This window comes from Anguilla rostrata, chromosome 19, assembly GCF_018555375.3.
Source record: "Anguilla rostrata isolate EN2019 chromosome 19, ASM1855537v3, whole genome shotgun sequence".
Taxonomy (NCBI): domain Eukaryota; kingdom Metazoa; phylum Chordata; class Actinopteri; order Anguilliformes; family Anguillidae; genus Anguilla; species Anguilla rostrata.
In genome coordinates, this window is record NC_057951.1 from 11,050,682 (window position 1) to 11,074,843 (window position 24,162).

At 46.8% G+C, this 24,162-nt stretch overlaps 1 protein-coding gene across 3 annotated transcripts in view; it reads right to left on the reverse strand.

The window, feature by feature from the left end:
* Window positions 1-3,864: 3,864 nt before the first annotated feature.
* Window positions 3,865-24,162, reverse strand: part of LOC135245689 (potassium voltage-gated channel subfamily C member 2-like) — a 42,107-nt gene continuing 21,809 nt past the window's right edge. Inside the window, exons 2-5 of one of the 3 annotated variants that reach the window (XM_064318918.1) lie at window positions 12,732-13,665; window positions 11,699-11,869; window positions 6,997-7,098; window positions 3,865-5,889 (exon numbers count right to left, since the gene is read on the reverse strand). In XM_064318918.1, coding sequence (XP_064174988.1) covers window positions 7,037-7,098; window positions 11,699-11,869; window positions 12,732-13,665 — 1,167 coding nt within the window. In that variant the 3' untranslated portion in view covers window positions 3,865-5,889; window positions 6,997-7,036. Of the gene's footprint in view, window positions 8,627-11,698; window positions 11,870-12,731; window positions 13,666-24,162 lie in introns of all 3 variants that reach the window. The other 2 variants (XM_064318916.1, XM_064318917.1) reach the window with 2 other exon arrangements.

Below are 24,162 nucleotides of genomic sequence, written 5' to 3' on the forward strand. Positions count from 1 at the left end.
GAGGTGGAAAATCCAGGTTCAGAAATTAAAAGTCCTCCCAGTACTTTGTCGCGACCACCTGGATAATAATCTCTATAACCTCTAATAATAATAATATAATAATAAAAGCAAATAAAATCTTTCACAAATCAGCCACTATGATCAAGACAGTTGAAAAAACCACGGTAACTTTAGTCACAGTTCACATGACGAAACATTTCAGGAGAAGAATATATATATATATAAATCTGGAAAATTTGTGAACTGAGTTAACTGGTGGCAGACTACAGTTACATTTTTGTTTCTCCAACTGTCTTGATCATAATGGCTGATTTGTGAAAGAACAGCATTTGTCCCTATAAGGGCTTTCTGTCCTCTGGGCTGAGACAGAATTGGATTTTAGCTTTGCAGTCCTACTCCTTCTCTCAGTAGGAAATTCACCACCTTCATGGAGCGATCTAATAATTATTGTCATAATAAGCTATGGGTCTTCTCACAGAATACTGTCAGGGGAACAAGACTTAAATGTTTTCATTGCTGTGTGAATCCAGCAGCTCACCTTGTGTGCGGGGTTCTGTGTTCTGTACAGTCCTAAAGGATGATTGAGTCCTATGTTTTTGACTGGACAGAGTGAGTATTAGTATTGGATCCTTTTCACGTCACTAGGAAAAAATGGTGCCACCTACTTTTGGTTACTACTGCCCGTGCTTTTCCACATTTCCTGGGTGAGCTGCCACTGTTCATTAGCAAACGTTTACCATTCTCCTGATTTCAACGATCAACCATTTTCTTTTCTAAAGTTTATGTGCTTATGTGTTTATTATTACGAGGAATACTGTGACCTAGATATCACTCGCTCAATCACACACATTCACAGGTGTGCACACACACACACACACACACACAAATACACACAAGAAAATGCAATAAATCCCACACAAGAGGCAACGAGCTGTGGATAAGAAAGGAGAAGTATTATATTGAACACGACCTTGGCAATGGAACTGCTGCTTATTTTTCCCTTTGTACAGTCGAATGGTACTGTAATAGTTTGTATTAAGAGGCTTACAAGCTCTGCGTGGATCAATAGTAATGTAGTTGAAGTACACTTAGAAGCACACCGAGAATTAAAATCGCAATAAATAAAGGGATAATGTAATGATGTTTTAAACGCATATAACTGTTCAATCCCATGTATGACATGTTTTTGTATTTGGAACTGTGCCTGATCAATACTTTGGTATGTGACTAGCAAATCAAAGGTGTCATTTTTCTTCTTGTCAGCTGGCTAATTTAAAGGAGGCAGAGGCAATGTCATGGTGAAAACATCTGCTGTGTAGAATGCCAGAGAGGCTCATCCGGACTCATCCGGGGTCGCCATCCACTTTGCTTGTTTCACAACTGGTCAGACGCCATTAAAATGTAATTAACCTTGTAAGTGAGGTACCACTACTAAAAATATCTTGAATGAAAAAAAAAAAAAAAAAAAAACACACACATTAGGTCACTATCTTTTCTAAAGCTCTAGAGGCAAACCGCTAACACCTGTATTTCGATAAATTCCGTCTGAACGTTAGTTCGATGAGCGCAGACATGTGGAAACAAGTGAGTAATTTTCTAAGGCAAAAACTATTTCACTGCTCTGTGAGCGCTTTCGTCCAGCACTACATTTTCTCACATCATGTGGGATTTGTGTCTGAAGCACAAGTGAACAAAAGAAAATGGACCAGCGTCAGTGTTCCAGCAGTGAAGGGAGGGCCCTGGTGCTTCTGTAATAAAGCCCCCCCCCCCCCCACATTATTTTCACGTCACGAATGAGCCAATAAAAGTAAATCTAAATGAATGAATCACTGGCCCCTGATTCCGTTCCCTGATTTGAATGTGGTGAAGTCTGAATGGTGGAGCTCGCTGCGAGGGTTGGTGAGTGGGCCACTTGAGCAAAACCCCTTTAGAATGCGCTGCGCTCTCCTGTTCCAAAGCCCTTAGCCTCTCCCCTGATTATTTTCCAGTTAGTCTTTAAAAAAAAAAAAGGTCTTGCAGTTAATTACCTTCATCTCTATGCCAATCTGCGCACTATTCAGAGGGGATGTGAGAATGCTGCCTCCGCAGCAGTGCAGTCTGCAGACCTCACTGCCAGATTCTACGGCTCACCCTCGCGGTCTAATGCCTGGTGGAGAGTTCCGGAACTGCAGCTGCTCGGTGCGCCCGCGTGCCGCTCCCGTGTTTCGGCTGTGTTTCGATCCCCCGCTGTGGACGCGTGTGCGCAGTGCCAGAACACGACATGCGCACTGGATCTATCCGTGCGGTCATTACTGCATGCGGACCTGGAAGAGAAGATGGCTTTTAAGCCTGATTGCATGCGACAAAGCAATTCAATATTCATAGTAACGATCTCTCTTTTTATAAAAAAAATTCTGCCCACGGAATACAGCTTTTTGAAAGAAAAAAAACTGCATTTATTTTTATAATTCTCTCAGGCCTGGTTGTGGGGGTGGGGGTGGGGGTTAGGTGAGGAGTGCTGGTTAAGGGGTGAGAGTGTTGTGGGGGGGTTTGGTGAGGAGTGCTGGTGGAGGGGAAAGTGTTGTGGGGGGAGGGGGGGTGCATGTTGATATCTTCTCTGTAAAATTCTCTCCTCCATCCCCAGCTGTTTACTTCTCTCTGACTTGGGGACTGTTTCCATGGTGATGGGAGTGAAGATAGCAGGCGGCAGTGGTGGGTACTCTGCTCCTGTGGGAGACACCACTGAGGAGGATTAAACGCACGCAGACAGAGAAACGGGAGCAAAAACCAAGAGGAGCAGAGAACGACAGAAAAAATGGTGAAACAAAAACCATCACAAGTGTGCCGTCGTTCTTCACCGCCGTCATCTTGTAATCCTCGCCGGAAAGTTCATTTCTCCAGACGAGCTCAGTGAAACAAAATCAGCTTTTGGAATTTAAAGCCTTTAATCTGTGTGGGAAGTTAATGGTTTGTGTGCGTGTGTGTGTGTGTGTGTACAAAAGCCTACAGTACAAATGGAAAATGCCTTAATGCCAACTGGACAGAGATTCCTTGATTTGCCAGATACCATTTTTCTTCTCGCACCAACAGCACACTTGTAGCTTGCTCCAAAACGTGCTTGAGAAAAGAAAACAACCAACATTTTAAAATGATAAATATTTTTATGTGAATTTCTCACATGGCATTTACTTTTATTCTACACATATCATTTTGAATGTGAAATATGTCATTCTTACATTTTTGATCCTATGAGCTCATCTCCAGCTGTGCATGCACTCCAGAATACACACAAAAAATCGGCTCCACAATACAGACTTGAACCTCCCCACGTCCATTAAACACCAAAAACAAAAAAACTAACAAACAAAAAAAAAAATTAAATTAAATAAAACTAAACAAAAGTCCCGGATCATAGTTTTGACAGTTGAGGACTGTACAGTGAAGCACAGCATTGGATCACCATGACTTCATAACAGACACGTAACCAGGATACCAACTCCACAGCAGACACAGTAATACATGATATTGAATCAGATAAAAATTTCTCTTTACATATTTTTAATACGGAAAATGCAAGTAAATCATCTCCTCTGGAATGCTCTGCAGGCAGTGCCCTTGGTACATTTAAAGATTCATTTTTACTTAAAATTTTTTTTTTGTTTTTATTTTTTGAAGAAATATGTGAGAAAACACACAGAAAGCTACATCCCAGATAAGTTCTTTGCCCAGACCATGGAGGGTTATGCTGGGGGGAATGGGGGGGAGGGGGGCAATAAAGTGGCAATAGTTCAGTATGCACAAGCAGTGTGCAAAACACTCCAACGTGGAGTTACTAATCTCTCAATAGCTGATATGAAAAACGTTTAAATTCTTCACAGGAGTGAGAGAAACCTACAGCCTCTTTTTTTTTTTTTTTCCAGGGAGAAAGTGAGCTATTTTTTTTAAACGATGTCACTCACGCAGAACTAAAATCACAGTGCAAACTGGTATGTGTGTTGCATCATTATTGCAAATTGATTTTGATTCTTGTGTATTTTCACTGAAGACGGATAGAAATGGAGGACAAGAACCAAACGTGCAGCCCAAGTGTTTTCTAAACCTTGCAAAATCTCAGCCTCTGGGAGTTTCCCTTCGTACTCAGTGGAACTGAAATTCGGTGGTTTTGTGCAAAAGTCCCAAACCAGCAGCAAATAAAACCTGACCCCCACCCCACCGCACCCCATCCCAACTCCAAAGAGGCTATTTTTTGTATGCAGTCATGTGAAAGGTCATAAGTGCTCATCATGTGACCAATGACATCACCCTGAGACAGAATTATGCCACACATACTGTAGAGAAATTGGACAGGATTCAATCTTACCGCGAAGCAATATGTCCTTAACCTCAAGCGATGAACTTAAGCAAGTGTGTCTGTCGCCATTCCAAACGCAACTTGTTTATTTTTTCATTACTATGATATGTGTCATTATGAGTAACTCCCAAAGGTACGATGTAGCCTAAAACATTAAAAAATACATATTTTATTCCACAGTAAGGCGTAGACACTTTGCACTGAGACTGAATTTCACACACAGGCTATGTTTAACTCCATTAAATGGCATTCGGCCCAGATTTCACGAAACGCTGAGTTACAAATATAGTGTTAAGCAAATGCTATGTTGTTTCATTTCAGTTCGTAATGCAACTTTTGTTAGTTCCAGTGATTGCCCAACTCAATTTTGAAAGGGTAGAACAACGCTTCAATTCACTGCTCAAAGTAAAGAGCGAATCAAGTCGCAGCGAAATTTGAATTCTTGAGGCGTCAGTTTGCAAATACACTTGCAGAGGAAGCGAGAGTCGGTACTGCACAGGGACAAGATCACAGAGAGTAAATCCAGACACACCTGAAACAGACACAACACCAAAAGACCCCCATTACAGTGCACAGGTTAGCATTCACTCGACAGTCTTTCAGCATAGACCAAGCACTTCAAAAAATGAGTGAAAGTACAGAGACACAATGATCAGATTTTTGTTTTGTTTTTTTTCTCTCCATAGATCAGTGGTTTCCAACCCTGTTCCGGGAGATCTACCATCCTGTTGGTTTTCATTTCAAGCCTAATTTGGCACGCCTGATTCTACTAATTAGCAGCATACCGAGATGTCTAGCTGACGAGCGAGGTGTGCTTTGTTAGTGTGGAAGTGAAAACCCACAAGATGGCAGATCCCCAGGAACACGGCTGGGAACCACTGCTCTACATCCACATTTTAATGAAAAAACATAAAACATAAAAAAATAAACAGATGAAAACTCCTTATAGTATAGGATCCACAAAAATACTGTCATAAATAAAAGTCTGATGACCATGTCACACTTATTAATGTCTTTTTATAATAACGCACTTTTCATACCTCAGTATAAGTATAGAATTATTTTCTATCTCTCTATATATGTATATATGTATCTCAAATTATGGGAACAATCCCTCTCAGTTTTACACGTCATAACTGCGCTTATTGCAGCAAACCCATAGCAGCGCATTAGTGTTGTCAGGTATCCTACGCAGTGCTGGTAATCCTCCACCATCAGGGCCAGAGAAAAAAAAAAGTTTGTTAACTGACGTGTGGTCAGCAAATGTGCATCCGTCCTAAGGTTTGGGGCTGTATCCAAGGCAACTGCCAAGTTTTTTTTTCTTTTTTTTTCTGCTGTAGTCAGTAGCAACAGCTGTCTTTTAAAAGGTTGGGACCGGACTCCCCTGCTTCCATTTTTGGCCAACCGTCCCTTCGGCATCCCATCCCAGTCCTCCCGGTCTCTCCATCCGGGCCTTGCCCTCCCGGTAAGAGTTCTTCCACTGACAGCCGCGTTTTAACCCCAAAATCCAACATCCAGCAGGGCTGCGGGTTCTAATTCACAAATAACGTGGTACAGCTCTGTGGTCGATAACAGCAGCATCAGATATGCCATTAATTTGATTATCCATGACTTTTGTTTTTCTCAAAATAAATATGACATCAAAATATATATCAATAGTATACATCTCTAAATATCAGAAATGCTTCTGCAGGAATATATCATCATACTTTACAAGAACTGGCATGCAGAGTCATGCTGTGAGGATAAATCTATGTACAGATATTATATAATTTAACATTTTAAGTTTACATTTATATATATGTACATCTATGCAGTTATACTTCTCAGATTTTTTAAATGTGAGTTATTAAAACACTATGCAGTGGGTAATTCAACAACTTAATTATATCATCTAAAATGTAACTGTTTTCACACAGGGTCTATCGATAATAGCTTTTATTAGCAATCAATAGTGTCCATATGTGCATGTGTGAGTGTGTGTGTGTGTGTGTGTGTGTGTGTGTGTTTGCATCCGAGCTTGTGCAGTTCAGAGCCAGCCGTTCAACATCTGAACGTGCCAGTTGCTTAGCAACCGTGCTGCTGTTACTATAGGTAACATGTAGGGTGAGGTCCGTTCTTGTATGACACACCTGTCAGAGGATCATGGGAGATATATCGCTGCTGGAACAAAGCCAATTCCCTCCTTGATTGGAGCTGAAAATGAGGCATGCCCGCAACGTAGCCGGGTCCAGGGAAAGCAGGTCCCAAAGGACTCCAGGATTTAACAAGTACACTGAACCAATTTGGCACGTCGTACTGAAGAGGAATGCAGGTGTGCGCGTGTGTGTGTGTGTGTGTGTGTGTGTGTGTGTGCATACAACTGGGTCTGTGTTCGCCTGTGTTTGATCAGATGCTACATTGATCGCCTAATAAAGTTACCACTGTAAGTGTATGTTCGATTAACAAACTTTATGTAAATGCAGACAAAAATATATATATATATCTTAATGTACAATTAGCAGCACTGGATTTGAAAAGAATTGCAGAGATGAGCGTTGTTGAATTACCCCTCTGCACAAAAACAAAATGGAAAAAATAAAATAATAATAATTTGGGAACGGCAAGAGCACAGCAGAAAGAAGGCGGGTTTGTGTCGGGACGGGGAGTCAGAAGGACAGCGTTACCTTTTCCGTGTGCTTCTGTGGCCTTCCCCCCACACAGGCTTTAAGACAGAGCGCTGCTCTCTGCTTGTGTGTAACCCGTAAAGACAACGTCTTTGCAGTTCTCTGTGCGCAAACAAGCGGAGACACCTCAGTGTGGTCTGGGGGGGGGGGGGGGGGGGGACCACGCCCAGGACAGCAGCAACACCCCGCATGCAAGCCCAGCCATCCGGAACATTCCGCAACCCCCCCCCCCCACGCCCCATTCTCCCCACCCACCCAATTCCCCCGTCAACAAAATGGCACAATGCACACACAGGCAAACACACACAGGCCCAGTGCACATTCAGGGTCCCCGGAATCACAGCGTTTCGCGTTCGTTCTGCGTCATTCGTGAGACAGTGCTTTAAAAACGATGAGACAGGATGGTCCATGCAAACAACGATTTTCCGAGAGTCCCAGAAGTTGGAGAGCGGAGTGAGGAAGGGTGGAGTGGAGGGGGGTGGAGGAAGGGGGGGTGGGGGGGGGCGTGTGCGTGAATCGAGACAAGGCTCCAGGGACATCTCCGGGTTGAAAAAATGTAATAAAAATAGAAATAGATAGTGAGAAGTCCCAGACATGAGGTCCGATGGTAATGGTGATTGATAATTGATCTTTTTTTGGAAGCACATCTTTCTGTAATATATATAAAGCTATGTACAGGTATTGAACAAAAACTGGGAAACGCAGCAGTGTTCCATCTACGAAGGGCTCTGGTGTTCCCCTGATGGAGAGGGGTGCATGATCCTGCCAAGGTTTGGGTGCGCTCCTACCCCTAGAAGGCAAGGCCAATGTCAATCGTTGCTAACTGGTACTAAGTGAGCATTCATTTTTCATCCCACGGTAAAGCATTTCTGCCCTGCAGAGAGGAGCTTCCTCCAAGACGGCAGCGCCCCAGTCCACAGACAGCAAGCCTTCAGTCATCACCAGATCCAAACCCAAATCTTTTATACGGGATATTATGGAACGGAGCCCGAGACAGCGTTTCCCGAGCGACTGCGCGTGAGCCGATCGGCTTTCTCACGGAAGAACGGTGGAGCGTTCCGCCCGCAGAATTCCAGAGGCCGGCATTCTCACTGCGTACACACTGCACTGAGCCAAATGATGTCGACACTACAGTGTCCGTTTATTTTGTTCACTACCTGCACACGATCTCCCTGATTAAATGCAATGCTTTTCTACGCAATCTAGAGCAGCTAGAGAGTCTTTTTTTTTTCTTATTGCCTTTAAGTTCTGTAAGAAGGACTTTAAGGGGAAGAACTAACCCTAAACATGATGCTCATATCAACAGCTAAAGATGGGGTGGGGGGTGAGTTTAATCCGAATCAAAATCCGAATCCACAAAGTAATCGCTCCCTAAAATGCACAGTTTACTCCATACACGGGTCGTGTTAGGCTATCAGTGCCCATAAAAGCAGGGCCAGCGTCCCGGGGCAGGACGCGGAGAGAGAGGGGGGAGGGGGGGCGGAGTCCCGTCCTCACAGGATGGACGGGATTGGAGAGCGGGACCGCCGCAGCGGGCAGGGGGAGCCGAAGGGCGTGGTTACCGGGGACAGTCTCAGAGCACTGCCGGCCACGCCCGCTATGTTGTTTAAGCTCCGGGATTTCTCATAGCCTTCGATGCGAGAGAATGCACAAGACAGACAGACACACAGACACAGACAGACAGATCCGAGTCAGCCCATAAAAACAGAGACGAGGACACAGGGTGGAGCACAACGAACGTCATGCACGGGTCGTAAACGTGTCCTTCACAGACGGTGCTTCACAGGCAAGTGTCCATTAATTAAGATGTAATGACCATTGCTTGGGTTTCAGGTCAGAAAGTTTTTCTTTTTTTCTTTTCCTTCTTTTTTTAACAAATTCACGTCGCAAAAGGTTCACAGTGCTGAATTCAATATTTCCATTATTGTTTACACGATACAAAACTGGGATTCACTGTGCACCGTGTTTTGGGTAGAAAATCTACTTGTACAGGTGTGAATGAAGTTTAATAAAATTTGACGCTTCAAGTTTCCATGGTAATTAATGGACAGGTGTTTTGTAAAATTGAATATGCATCAATCAATTAACAGCACTCATCAATAAGCCAAAACATTCAAAATAAAATCAGTTACACAGCCAAAATTTAGGGGAATGTCAAGTAGTGACAATGATCATAACACGTTTTTAATGATAACAAACAGTCTGATGTTATTTATCTGATATAAGAGCCAGTCATTGCCTCAGTTCATCTCAGATTAAGCAGATTTGTGACTTGTGACTAATTCTCCTGGCGTTAGAGATGCAGCTCATGTGTGTCAAGGTAACAGGTGTATTCTGGGAAGAAGAAACACCTTGAAGCAACATTGCTAATGCTGTTTAAAAAGCGTGAGTGTGTCTGTATGTGTGTGTGTGTATGTGTGTGTGTGTGTGTGGTCTGCATTCACATGCAGGCTTATACATGCGTGCGTGTATGAGTGTGTATGTATATGTGCGTGTGCACATGTGTGTATGTGTGTATGTATGTGTGTGTGTGCACGCGCGTGTTTGCGCGAGTGTGTGTACGTGTGTGAGTGTGTGTGTGTGTGTGTGTGTGTACGTGTGTGAGTGTGTGTGTGTGTGTACGTGTGTGAGTGTGTGTGTGTGTGTGCGCGTCCATGCATGCACGCGTGTTTGTGTGCGTGGAGCGTTGTTCTCCTGTACAGACAGGATCTGGCAGAACGAGGGGGACTCATTAGCATTTATTTCACAGAATGTACGCTGGGTGACAAGCGGATGCTTTGAGAGGGAGATCAGAAGGAGAGGAGAACAAAAGGCAGCGGGCGCAGGAAGGGCTCCATGTTTTATGCAAAACCCCCCTGTGCCGTGAACAGAGACGCTCGGGGTGCGAGCACACCAGGAGCCCCGCCTCTACCGCTGCTGTGTCCCACCGCCACGCCACCCACAATGCACCTGTCTGTGCCAGCCGCAGAGCCTGGGCTCCACTAGTCAACCTGCAGAACCAGGCCCGCGTGAGGTCACAGGTTCTAGTCATGTGACCACAGGGATTCTCAGGAAGTTATTCAAATGAGGAATTTAGAAGCATTGTGCATTGAACTGAGTCCTGGGTGCAGTCATACCGCCGAAAACTTTCTGTCTCTGTTATGATCAATATTAAACCAAACATTGAGGAAGACTGAAAACCTTAATCCAGGCTGGATTTCACCATCAGCAGGTCCCTGAGCAAAAATAATCCTTGTGTGGATTCAACGGCACTGCCAGATAGCTGTTTCTCCCAAGTCAAATCAAAGTATAATTTTTCAAAGGCATGTGAATATCTCTCTCCTAGCCAATGAGAGCACTGGGTTTATACCAGGGCTAATTAAGTCCTGACAGTTAGCAATTTGCCTAAAAGTCTTACTGGGATCCCATATTACAGTATACAGAAATTACTAATTGACTTTGTGATAACTGAGATAAAGTTTAATTACTGTGTAAAAGACATTTTGGTTTTAAGGGAGATGTAAAAAATATTAGATGCAAAAAAAAATATATATATATATATAATATAAACTGTTTCCTTAAGAGCAATTCATATGCTCTTTATAAGGAAAATGTAATCTCTGATAGTGTATCAAACTGCAGCTATGGCCTTTTCTGCCTTATAAAAATCTAATTATAGATATTATAGCTCACTGCTCATGCACATGGACAGTGAGGACAGGCCATTTCAGGGTCTTTATATTTTCATTACTTTGGGCCTGCATGTGAAACAAATGACATTTTAACTGCGGCACCATTTGGGCAGGAATACATCTAAAACACTTTCTGCAGAAAATGGCCGGTCGGGTAAATGCTCCGGGGTCCGATTGGCCGGTTCCGCTGATAAGTGACTATGCCCTTCAGCACCGCTCTGTCTGCCTGGCTGATCTGAGCCAGGCAGTGTGTGTGTGTGTGTGTGTGTGTGTGCGTGTGTGTGTGTGCGTGTGCGTGTGTGCGTGTGCTTCGTGCGTGCGTGCGTGCGTGTCTGTGTGTGTGTGTGTGTGCGTGCGTGGTGTCGTGCGCGGGCGGGTGCGCGTCGCGTGCGCGTGTGCGTGCGCGCGCGTGCGTGCGTGCGTGTGTGTCTGTGTGTGTGTGTGTGTGTGCGTGTGCGTGTGCGTGTGCGTGTGCGTGCGTGTGCGTGTGCGTGTGTGTGTGTGTGTGTGTGTGCGTGTGTGTGTGCGTGCGTGGTGTGTGTGTGTGTGTGCGTGTGTGTGTGTGCAGTGTGCGTGTGTGTGTGTGTGTGTGTGTGTGGTTGTGTGTGTGGTTGCGTGTGCGTGCTGTGAGTGTGTGTGTGTGTGTGTGTGTGTGTGTGTGTGTGCGTGTGTGTGGCAGTCCCACAGTGTGTCCCTCCACTCCCCCCAGGCCTCTGCGTATATCAGGGGTACAGGAGTGCCCTCTTTAATTTACACAGGGGTACAAACACGTTCCTCTCTTGCCCTTGGTTACACACCTCATTTTACCCAAAGATTTGCAGACTGATCCTAGTGCCCGTGCATTGTATATAAGTAAGTCAGTTGCTTGGCAGATGCCCTTGCTAGGACAACAGCAAGCTGAAGCCTATGTTCTCCAGTCAGTGATGGAGGCTATGGCATGATTGGCTCTTATGTATATCCCTGGATTTTGGGGGTGTTTTGGCACATGGCCGCTCGCTGGACCTCCCCGGCGGTGGAGTGACCCCCCCTACCTGATTTGCGGATTCCCCCATCGGCGGGGCAGCTGTAATCGCTGGCCGCCAGCAGGAAGCAGGTGCCCCCGCCCCTCTGGTTCCGGTCGCGGGTGCTGGACCGCCGCATGGGCAGCCGCTCCTCGGGGGACATGGTGAGGTCACTTCCTCCGCTGCAGTCAGCAGACAGCACTGGGGCAAGCACATGCATACACACACACACATGCACACACACACACACACACACACACAGCACAGACACTCGTTTAACGTCTGTGGACACACCTATGAACATGTCCTGGCCACATTAATCTTTAGAAGTGTACAGTGCATTTATTTCCCCTCTAATCTATCTTTGTTTCCTTGACATCCTGCTGGCGTATTAGTTATTACTTGACATCCTGTTGGCGTAATATGCATATCTTTGCAGCTAGCTGTCAAGCATGCCCCTCAGCAAGACTGCATTTAATTAATCTCATTATCGCTCATAGCAAGGGGAGAGGAGACACACACCGACGCTCACGTGCATTCGCACCCATAAGGAGCACGTCACGCTGAATTACAAAGAACACAGCAGAAGAGACATCACACAAGGGAGGCCGGCGTACTGCGGACAAAACAGTTAAAGTGCAAACCACAAGACCATTAAAACAAATGAAAGCATCTCCATCGCCCCTGTTGCTGCACTTTTAAACTTGCCTGCAGCCTGTATAAAGGGAAAGGAAAGGGAAAAGGAAGATAAAAACAAACAAAATCTGGGGCTCTTTCCTGGATCTCACTAAATGGGGGCAGCATCTCCCCTTTGGGGGTCATCGCTGCTGGGCTCACAGACAGGCTTCAGTAGCCAATGAGCTGAGAGCTGAACCTAAGGCCCACGCCCCCTTGGACCTCTGCACCCCTGGACCAATCAACCCCTCAACCTCAGGACCCCTGTCCCCCTGTCCCCCCTGTCCCCCTGTCCCCCCTGGCCCCCTGGCCCCGCTGTCCCCCTGTCCCCCTGCCCCTGTCCCCCTGTCCCCCTGCGCCCCCTGGCCCCCGGCCCGGCGCGTCTCACCGGATCTGTGTCGCTCCAGCGTTCGGCTGGCGGGGCTGAGGCAGGCGTCGCCCTGGGCGCTGTTGCAGGCGGCGTTGAGCTCGGGCTTGCAGTAGGTGGGCGACCCTGCCTGCGGCCCCTGGGGGATGTGCTTCTTCCTCTTCTTGGGCAGCTTCTGCTTGGCCATGGCCAGCGAGTAGTACATCCCGAAGTTGTTGACGATGACGGGCACGGGCATGGCGATGGTCAGCACCCCCGCCAGGGCGCACAGCGCGCCCACCAGCATGCCCGACCAGGTCTGCGGGTACATGTCGCCGTAGCCCAGCGTGGTCATGGTGACCACGGCCCACCAGAAGCCGATGGGGATGTTCTTGAACTGCGTGTGGTGGCTGGCGGTGGGGTCGGTGGGGCTGGCCCCGATGCGCTCGGCGTAGTAGATCATGGTGGCGAAGATGAGCACGCCCAACGCGAGGAAGATGATGAGGAGGAAGAACTCGTTGGTGCTGGCGCGGAGCGTGTGGCCCAGCACGCGGAGCCCCACGAAGTGGCGGGTGAGCTTGAAGATGCGCAGGATCCGCACGAAGCGCACCACACGCAGGAAGCCCAGCACGTCCTTGGCGGCCTTGGAGGAGAGCCCGCTCAGCCCCACCTCCAGGTAGAAGGGCAGGATGGCCACGAAGTCGATGATGTTCAGCACGCTCTTGACGAACTCCAGCTTGTCCGGGCTGAAGGTGACCCGCACCAGGAACTCGATGGTGAACCAGAGGACGCAGACGCCCTCCACGTAGGTGAGCGCCGGGTCCGTCTCGATCTCGTAGTGCGGGCCCGGGTCCGGCTGGCTGTCGTTGCGCGCCGGCTCCGTCTTGTTGATGATGGTGTTGAAGGCCTCATGCGTCTCCAGGCAGAAGGTGGTGATGGAGACCAGGATGAAGAACAGGGACGCGAAGGCCACAAACTGCAACAAAAAAAAAAAGAAGAAAAAAAAGCAGACAGGAAGTTTGGTACCACAGTCTGCACGACAGACCCCTCAGGATTCACATTAACAGCAGAGCTTACTCTTTGGGTTGGCGGGTGGTGCGGGGAGGCGAGGGGAGGGGGTTGGGGGGGGGGGGGTTGTTAAGGTTTACTCCAGCTCATTTACTGTCAGCCGCGATGAGACAGAACCAAATTAACATTGGGAGAATGGTCCATGCTGATCTTGTTTGCCAGCCTTATCTGGTCCTGAACTGACAGGCTTGTTTATTCACGCAGGTCTTCGTAATGAGGCAGAAACAAGAAAAGGCCTCCGCATGTCAAACGTGAGCTCGCAGGCTGCTGCTGACGCCAAAGCCCAAGTTTATCAAGCGCCTGTGTAATTGTCTTCCTTCATACTGTTTCGCAAAAAGTAATTATTGCCCAAAACACATTCTGTTGCTAAGAATTTATGTGTGAATCAGGTGTTAGTTGACCGCTTAGTCAATGACTACAGTCCTGTCCCAAGCCCTACCCACTATCACTGCTGCCAGACACTCAGCTGTCAATCAAGCTCAGGCGCCTCTTAAAAAGCCTCGATATATTCCTCACGTCTCCCGGCAACAACCCCTGTTGTGGCTCCCTGTTGTCAGAGCACTGTAATATTGGCACGGTAACTTGTAACAGAGATTTACGTCAGGTAAATATGAACGATCCTCCTCTGCAGTCTTGATTTATTTGAGTTCTCCTTGGCAGGAAGTCAAGAGGTCTGATGGCTCTTTACCTCAGCTCTGATGGTGCTTCAGTAGTTCCACGCATGGCCACAAGTAGGCCGGAATCGATATAGTTTTAATATGGCAAATGAACAGCACGCCCTGCATGCATAATCACAACCTATTAACCTCAGTCGAGCTCATTCAGGGAACTAAAATAACCTTACTATGGCAGTCAAATAGACAAACAGAAGATATAGCTGCAAGCAGCAATTACAGGGGTCAAGCACAAATACTGTAAGCACACAAAAGCCACTGAATACACAAGCAGATGATGAGGAAGGAGGACATACTGTAGGTGAAAGTGTTTGATTTTAGGGACAGTTATCGCTTTAAGATGCTTGGATAAGCTGTTTCAAGAGCCTCTGATAGAGCATTACAGAGCAGTGTCACAACATATTTAAATCTAATAAAATAAAATAAAAATGTTGAGGACGCATGCACCAAAAGCAAGAAAAGTGCAAATGTATCATCATCAACCAAATGTACTGTTTCGTGACATGCTTCATGCAAATCTGCTTAACTAGGGAGGAGAAGGTAGACTTTCACTGTGCATAATTCAAAATGGTGGTAAATCTAATATGGCTAACGTGTAGGGATGTAAATATTAAGAAAAAAGCAAGAGCTAGAAACCCTATGTGAGGTTAATGGAAGGTGTGGCGTCACTTCACCGTAACTCAGTACAAAAACACAGGACAGAAACTCACCAAGGAGACCTCTGATGATCACGCATCCCCCACATAATTAAATTCTCTTAATGCCTATAAAGCAGCACTGAGAGTTCCTGCTTCTGCAGACGGAACTCCCCACAGTAATGAGGAAACCCATATTTGATGGGACTGATTCTTCCCGGTTATCATGGGAAACTACGCCCACACGCTTCAGTCCTAATTTAATTTATGAAAAAAGCAAACAATAATTAGATTTTCATGGAAACTCAGAAAAAAAAGCTTTGATTCATGCAATGTACTCTATTTGTAAAGAATATATCTGATTCTCTAAAGAATTATCATTTTATTATTTAAGTTTTTTTTTTTTTACAAAATAAAAGAAGGAAATTAATCCAGAAATGAATCATTCAAATATATTCCATCATTAATTCAGTTTTAACCATAGTCCTGAATGGTCTGTTAATAACTTAAGCCATGTTGTTGAAATATGCATATGCCTATCGAGTCCCAATGCATATCAGACAAAATATTTTTTATCCTATTGCCATTTTTGAGCATTTTTATAAAATAAGTATAATATTATAGATGTATAATATTACAACAGTGATATGCAAGCATCATGGTAAACACAATCATGCAGAGAATTATGTTGGGATTGATGAAGGTAATTAAGTTTGGGAGGAAGGACCACACCTCCACAGCATCCTATTAGCACTCAGCACTAATGCGTATAATAGAATCGCTGACCCCTCTCCCCCTTTCCCTCCTCCTCCCGCTTCCATCCGTCCGCTCCAATATTCACACAGCTCCATATCGCTAACGCCGCCGTTGCTACGTTTCCGCGCTGCGAATGCTGCTGCAGTCTGCCCTTGCGTGAGCCGTAACCTTGGGAACCCGACACTGTAGACAGCCTCAGCACACCGCTGGACTCTGAGTCAGGCAGCAGACTCGCTCACATGTTATCTCGCCCAGTGTGAAACGGTGGGGCCTTTACTGGACTATTCTCGGAGACACTGACGTGCATCTCATTGAGAAAAGCGTACTCACAGCACTCGCCTAAAGCCGTTTAAAAAACGGTACCGTGTTGGGTAACCGGCAGTGTGTGGAATCTCACTTCTCTCATTATGTGAGTTTTTTTTGTTTTTTCTTGTTCACATTACCTGCTAATGCATTCAGCTGAGATCAGTTATACCTGTCTGGAGTACGCCCGGGGGCCCGCCCCTTCCTGCAGTGAACGATGGTAGAGTCAGACCCGCCGTCGGCGCAAACGCTCGAAAGGACGCCTCTGACCTGGCTGTGCCGTTTCACCAAACCGGTCAGCGGTAACAAACGTCCACGCAGACTGGGTACAGGGGAGTGGGGGGCCCCAGTTTTGGCTGGAGGGCTGCGGAACAGGTCGTCCTCCCTGGGCAGGTTGGGGGAACAGCCAGCCCCCGCTCTCTGGTCCCTGTGAGCTGTACAATGAGACCCCCTCTTCCCAATCCTAATGACGTCCCGCAGCAAGGTCGGGACGGGAACATTTAGGCCGGAATGTGCCTGCTGGGCCCACAAGCCTCATTAAAATAAGTCATTAAAAGTTTTAATGTTAGCCTGGGGACGCTAAAGAGAGGACTTCTGCAACAATAGACAGCCTCACGCATGCTTACTTTCACATATTAAACAAAAGGTGACTGACCACTGGAAATCTTTGGTGTAAATCTCGACGGGGGCCAACGGTTTCAGACAGGTAAACTCAGCTTTCAAGGTGAAAAGGTTGAGTACAATTATAGTGCCTTTTCGCACACAACACGCGAGGCATTATCTACTCTATCATTTAAAAATGTATTTGCTAAGCAGACACCTTTACTCAAAGTGATTTAAGAGGTTTCACATTTTCAGTAATTTCCCCTGTTTGCAGCTGAATCATTTCAGTTTTAAGCTGAAATGTGCATCAGAGCTGTACTGAGGGCACCATCATTATAACACCCATGTGATATCAGCCATCAGCCAGGACTCTATTAGTCTTTCACTCATGCTATACCAGAAAATACATCACAGCCAAAAAATAAAAAAATTACGGAATGCGTTTCTTTGAAAGACATACTGAAACATCAGTTAACTCTCCTAGAGACATAATTAGGGGTTACTGACTCTATTTGCCTTCATGGTTATCAACAATTTTTTTCCCATTTTCTGAGCATACAATATAGGTAATTACCTGTGCTGCTTAAAGGGTAATTACAGCCTAGATCACTTTTTTTTTTAGCTGTAAACAGGCCTACTTTATAATGAAACACGTTAATTCATGCTGTTATTTCAACATTTCTGAACTAATAACATTTGGCAGAAAAAACCAGTAGAAGATGTTTTATGCTTCCCTCTAACATTTGAAAAATTATTCCTGCATTCCAATGTGGCTCCGCCCCAATCACGATGTCAGAGTACCTCTTTGGAGGTACTACTACATCATATAAATATCAATAAAGATATCCAGATAATTGTCGCCACCCACAAATTGGTCTGTTTAGTTTTTAACATGGCGGAACACTGCCAGCACCTGATTGGCTAGAAGGGCTTCATCTCAGCTTCTTCAAATCAGAGAAACATGGCGGCCTGTTCATGAACGTTCTCATATTCCGCTGAAACAGTCCACACACGTAAAACATGTTTCTGAAAACACGAGGGGTGAGAAATAGGCCATGCAATTGCTAAATCTCCATTCATATTTGATCTGAAAACGCCCAGTTTTACAGTTTGATCCGAGGTTTGTGAGCCGGGCGCAGCTACTCTGTACAACTTAATTTGCATAGAGAACACGTTATGCAAATGAGATGGACTGGACACACCCACCCCACCCGCCCCAGGATGCATTTTTCAAAACTGTGCATTGTGGGTGGAGCCAGGCCGTAACGGCGAGTCCCATTACTCTTTAGTTTACTCAGACCCATGTTTTATTTATATTTTCTGAAGTCTGAGACGAGATGAGAGCCCTGCGCTGTAGGAGTGACTGATCGAGGCTCCTTCCTCCCGGATCTCAGAAAGCCGCTCCTGTCTTGGCGTAACATTTTAGGCAGCATGACTCACGCGGTGTGACACTATCTGGGTCACCCCGCTCCACTGGGTGTTTGGCATCCACAGCAACGTCGGAAGCTGGCTGCGTTTTATTCATTATTGTTACGGCCACATCTTTTTCTGAACTTTTTTTTTTTTTTTTGACTGCAGAACTTTTCGACAGGCTTCCACTCATCCAGAATGCAACTCAATAAATTCCAAATGTGACTTCAGCTGCCACACAACCTTAAATTATAACCAGCTGGGTGCTCACTGGAAAAATATGTATGATGACAATTATATGCTGAGTGCTAATTTGATGCATTTATTTTTAATTCAATTTGGTTCAATTTAATTCACTCTGCATAGCGCTTCTTAGAGTACTGTCACAATGGTTCTTTACAGAGAAACATAAAGAAAACTTCTGTTCTAATTTGTTATTATGATAATGAAAATAACAATACTAATACTGATAATAATGTGCAGATCCATTCTCATGCTACATATCCAGCGACAATCAGTCATGTGACCAAGGCTCAGTGAGTCATGTGATCTCCCAACTGGGATTCCCCTGGATGCCAGCGTTTTCTTATTATGGCCTTCTGCAAAGCACTTTGAACCTATGGCCTGAAAAGCATTCTAAAAATAAAGCGTATCATTTTTAAAAGCGTACAAAATTCTGCAAATTCATAATTCAGGACCCGATCCAGTCTGAAGCTCAGCGCATCAACATTTAATGAGGCTGAGAACAGACAGATAGATGACATAACCCTCCTGCGGTAACGTGCGAAACACATATATGTTCATTGGTCTAAGCCAAGCTATGAGGAGGATCCCAAGTGGAGTATCTTGATTCCGGCGTGTAATGAAATGTTTCTGCATTTGATTCATTTTAACACAGGTAGCTGGTTGTGGCACAGTTGCTAAAATAATAGCTCACTCTCAGCACCAGCCATTTTACAGCTGGTTGGCCATCATTAACCCTCTGCAAATGCATAAATATTTCCTTCAGTGTGCACAAGAAACTGCCTGGGCCAATTCAAAACCTACAATAAGACTGAAATAATATCCAACAACCCAGAACGCAAACTATCCCTTTAAGGAACAAATATTTACTGGCTGAATAACACAAACTTGGGTTTCCACCATCAAAAAAGCTGTGGTTCAGAAGATACCGCTCAATGTAGGATCCGCAATTTGCACAGGAAGAGCCAGTGTAACGGTAAATAAACAAGGATAACAAACCACAGTGATCCGGCTTGCTTTGGGTACTTGGTTTTAATTGGAATTTCTGAGCCATGACAAAAAAGCCTTTTGGATTTAGAAACACATTTTTAAATTCAGCTCAAAGCAAGATTCACTGACTGGATCAAATGGAACATCTCTTCTTCCATCATATAAATATTATAAGCCACAAACCTTGTGAAGAACAGCACACACACTTCCTAACAAACTGGTAATACTAACACAGTCACTAAAATGGAGGACTTGTGAATAAAGAATAGAGACATAGAGTAATTCATGCCACATTTCTGAATCATCAGGCTTCCCTGAACTCTACCTGTGGCAGGTGTGGCAGTTAGGCTGAAACCTGCTGTGCAGACCCTGGCTGCCGGCCACAGAAACCCCCTCTCCCGCTCTCCCGAAAAAAACACAACAACACGCCGTACCAACCAACCAATCAGCGGCTCCGTACCCATACCGCCTCTGAACACCCGCCATCTGCCTAAACACCCTTCTGTTCATTCCAACACATCCCAACCCCTCTCCCCCCTCCCCCCTCCCCGCCCCCTGGCCCCCCACTGCTGCCCCTAGCGTTCCGCACCCCTCCCCGAGTTCCTGGCGGCCCGGCCCGGCCCGGCCCGGCGCAGCACGATACACGTCATCGCCCGCCGAGGGGACGCCGCCGCTCGTGAGAGTGTCCTGGGCGCCGTCCAGATCCTTCTCTCTCCGCTCAGCGTGGTGCGCAGGGGGGCGGTGTTTGTTTTTCCCGCGGCCGTGCTTCTGCTCGCAGGCGACGCTGTTACATTCAACGCCGCATATATTAATAAGCGCGTGCCACATTACCACAACAAGGTCCATACGGCTACGGCGTCCTAATATTAATATTAATATGCGGCTGTGTGTGCTGTGTGACAGCTCACAGTGGCTATCCAATAGTCTTACCATGTGTAATTGTACGGGGTCTAAACATACTCTCACACACCATTCATGGTCACAGGAAAGGTGCCTAATGAGGAGCTAGGGAGGACAGACCAGGCTAGGCTGTCAGTGTTTGTTTGGAGGGGCTGCTGCTAAGCCTTGTTTTGAGCGAGGAACAGCTTGCAGTGTCCCCTGTTGGCATCGTCGTATGGTGCCGCGGTAACACAACAAGCCGCCTGTCCCGCTGTTGGTGCAGCACCGCATAGCAGCACACGGAACCATGTGGCAGTGAACAGAACCTCAACGCACTAAACAGAACCAGATCACATTAAACAGAACCGCAAAACACTAAACAGAGCCACACCACACCAAACAGTATCATGTAGTACTACACAGAACCAGACCAAACCGAACAGAACCACACACCACCACGCAGAGCCACACCACACCAAACAGAACCACACCATACCAAACAGTATCATGTAGTATTACACAGAACCAGACCAAACCGAACAGAACCACACACCACCACACAGAGCCACACCACACCAAACAGAACCACACCATACCAAACAGTATCATGTAGTATTACACAGAACCAGACCAAACCGAACAGAACCACACACCAACACACAGAGCCACACCACACTGAGCAGAACCACCTCACAGTAAACAGAAGCGCAGTGTGTCAGAAGGACCCACAGGCCCAGGGTAGGGCTGACAGGCTCCAGGCCCATGGCAGAGGACCAGGGAGTCTCTCTGTAAACAGGGTTTCCCCCCTGCGTGCCTCTCTCACTGAGCTACACAGGGCACAGCCTACACAGAGCACACAATAACCAGAACAATCGCTTTCTATAAAAGACTGATATATCTCTCCCTCGCTGTCTCGCACACACAGTACACACTCACACACACACCCACACCCACACCCACACAAACACACACGCACACACACACACACAGAAACAGACAGAAACATATAGTATGCACTCACACGCACACACCCACACACCCACACCAACACAAACACACACACGCTCACAAACACAAACGTACACACGCACACGCACATGCACACCCACACACACACGCGCACACACAGAAACAGACAGAAACATATAGTATGCACTCACACGCACGCACACCCACACACACACGCACACACACACACTCGGATCACGGTGGCAGACTCACTGGGGGGAACCCGGCGTAAAAAACCCACAGCTTTTTTGGCAGCCAACCAGGCGCTGAGTTAAAAATAGCACGGGAGAATATTCCGCCGTGCTCATTTGAATAATTCACCGCTACTTTAAGCGGTGATAAAAGCGAGGGGTAGCAGAGAAGAGAGGAGAGGAAGAGGGATGACTTTTGAAGCCCTGCCAGACGCGATATCGCTGTCCTCCAGCGCTGTGGAGGAGACCTGTCGAGCGCTTCTACCTCACCGAGAAGCGCCAAGCGCGGCATCTCTTCTGACACCCCACGCTCTAAGAATAGACTCCGCACCGCCCGGGTCCAAGCGCTTACGTTTGACTGACGGGTAGAATTCCCCCTCGTGGGTGGGGGGGGGATGGGGGCGGGGTTAAAAAAGTGACATGGCAGGGTCACCCTGGGAACTACAACCTCCTCACCAATCCCCATCCCTCCCCCCCCCCAAAGCAGTTAGAGCTGTGCTGCTATGTCACAGACAACAGCATAAACAACAGCAGTGAAGGGAAAATAGACGTGTGAACAGACCGGGGTGAATAATGTCCCTGCAGATGGAGGGTGGGGGGGGGGGGGGTGCTGTGGATTCATAACAGCCACGTTACCCCCAATACGCTGCTTCCACGTCTCACAGAATCCCCTCATCCAGAGTGATTCACGTACACTGCAAACCTTCATCCATTAACATCTGTCCATGAGGCAGCATCTGTCTATGCCACATAAGGATTGGAACCTGCGACCACCTGGCCAGACGCCACCGTCGGCAGGGCGTCTGGGAGCGGGACATGCCGCCTTCCGGATCGAGGTGTTAAACAGAGGTCCTGGCACACTGTGTTCATCAGGCTACCCGTGGTGCTTACCCAAGAGCCCTGGAGAGATGCCCAGCCGGGCTCCGTTAGCCTGCCACAGAGCAGTGCCCCAGTTTGGCCTGGCTCAGCGGTCCCTCCCTCTCTACCCCGGCTGATGTGTGGTCAGCGTTCGGGCTGCAAAATGGCCGCCGTAGCGGTTGAAATGAGTTTGAGGTCACGAAAAGAAAGGCGCTATACAAACACACACCAGCCCCTTAATCGATGAACGCCGCGTGAAAGCGCTGCACAGTACTGACCCTTCTATTCACAGTGTGTGAATAAAATTTTACAATGAATGTCGCTGGAGATATTTCATTTAAAATGGTCAATGATGAAAGTCATTCAATTTCCAAGTGACACACATGCTGGTCATAATACTATACAACAGGGCAGTGGAGGAAACAGATGATTTATCACAAAGCTGTAAGCTTACACATACACCTACACCATCGCCTTCACAAATCATATTGCACAGCGATGGCTTTGAGATGGTTATGGAGCACGACAGTTGCCAGCGAGTGATCAGTCCATGACTATGCTTCAAACGCTTGTGAATCTTTTGACAAAAAGAGAGGAACTGCAGACATGCTCTCTCTCTCTCTCTCTCTCTCTCTCCATTTCTCTCTGTTTCTCTGTCTGTCTGTCTGTATGTCTGTCTGTCTGTCTCTCTGTCTCTCTCTCTCTCTCTCTGTCTGTCTCTCTCCGTTTCCCGCTGCGTCCATGTTTCCTTTGAGCCGTCGTCAACACCCACGGCTCAGATCAGAAGGGGACGCTGTCTCTGGCGCCGCCGCCATCGCCGCCGCTGCTATTTTAGCGAACGCGTCGCTCCGCCAATCTGAGGGAAGCAGGTCCGCCGTTTTAACGAACTCCGCGCGCGGCTTCTGGACGCCTCGCTTTTTCTCCGGATGGCGGCTCATTACGGCCAGCGGCGGCTAATAGGCTCGGACAGCGCTATCGGGCTCACAGAGCCGCGCGACGGCTAATAGGCTCGGACAGCGCTATCGGGCTCACAGAGCCGTGCGGCGGCTAATAGGCTCGGACAGCGCTATCGGGCTCACAGAGCCGTGCGGCGGCTAATAGGCTCGGACAGTGCTATCGGGCTCACAGAGCCGCGTGGTGGCTAACAGGCTCGAACAGCGCTATCGGGCTCACGGAGCCACGCACCGGCGAAGACGCGGAGAGGTTGCGTAACGTCACCGGCGGCAGGAGCTGCCCGTGGGCTCCATAAATTGATTTAATAACCCTGTTCAGGGGGAATGTTTTTAATCCAAAGCAGAATATGTCAAAGAACAGTTTATTTTCCAGGGAAATAAACCCACACTGACCAGCCCCACTGGACCATATTTCAATTCATAACATAATGCATCAAGTGTTCATTTTATTCTGGTAATAAAATATTATTTACCCCCCCCCCCCCCCCTCCAGTTTCTACACCATTTACTCTGACACATCTTGCAAAGCCTTCCCAAGGCTTTCAACATGCATGAATATATTAATGTCAATTTAAAAATTCATGCAATTACAGTGTTTGGCTAAATGAATAAAAAATAAACTTCCAAACACCATCAAACTTTTATGGATTTTGTCTCTCTCGCTCTCTGCGCTCTCCCTTTCACCAATAGGCAGACAGACACAGACACAGACATAGACACACACACACACACACAAACACAAATACTAATGTCTACTGATCAGCTGTGCCAAATGAAAAAATGGCCACCAATGCCTGTGGAGTCACTTGCATAACTGACGGCAGATGGACTATAATGGAAGGGGTTGTGACATTTGTCTCCTAAATCAGCAACAGGTCAACTAAAAGTTGTCCAGTGCCAAT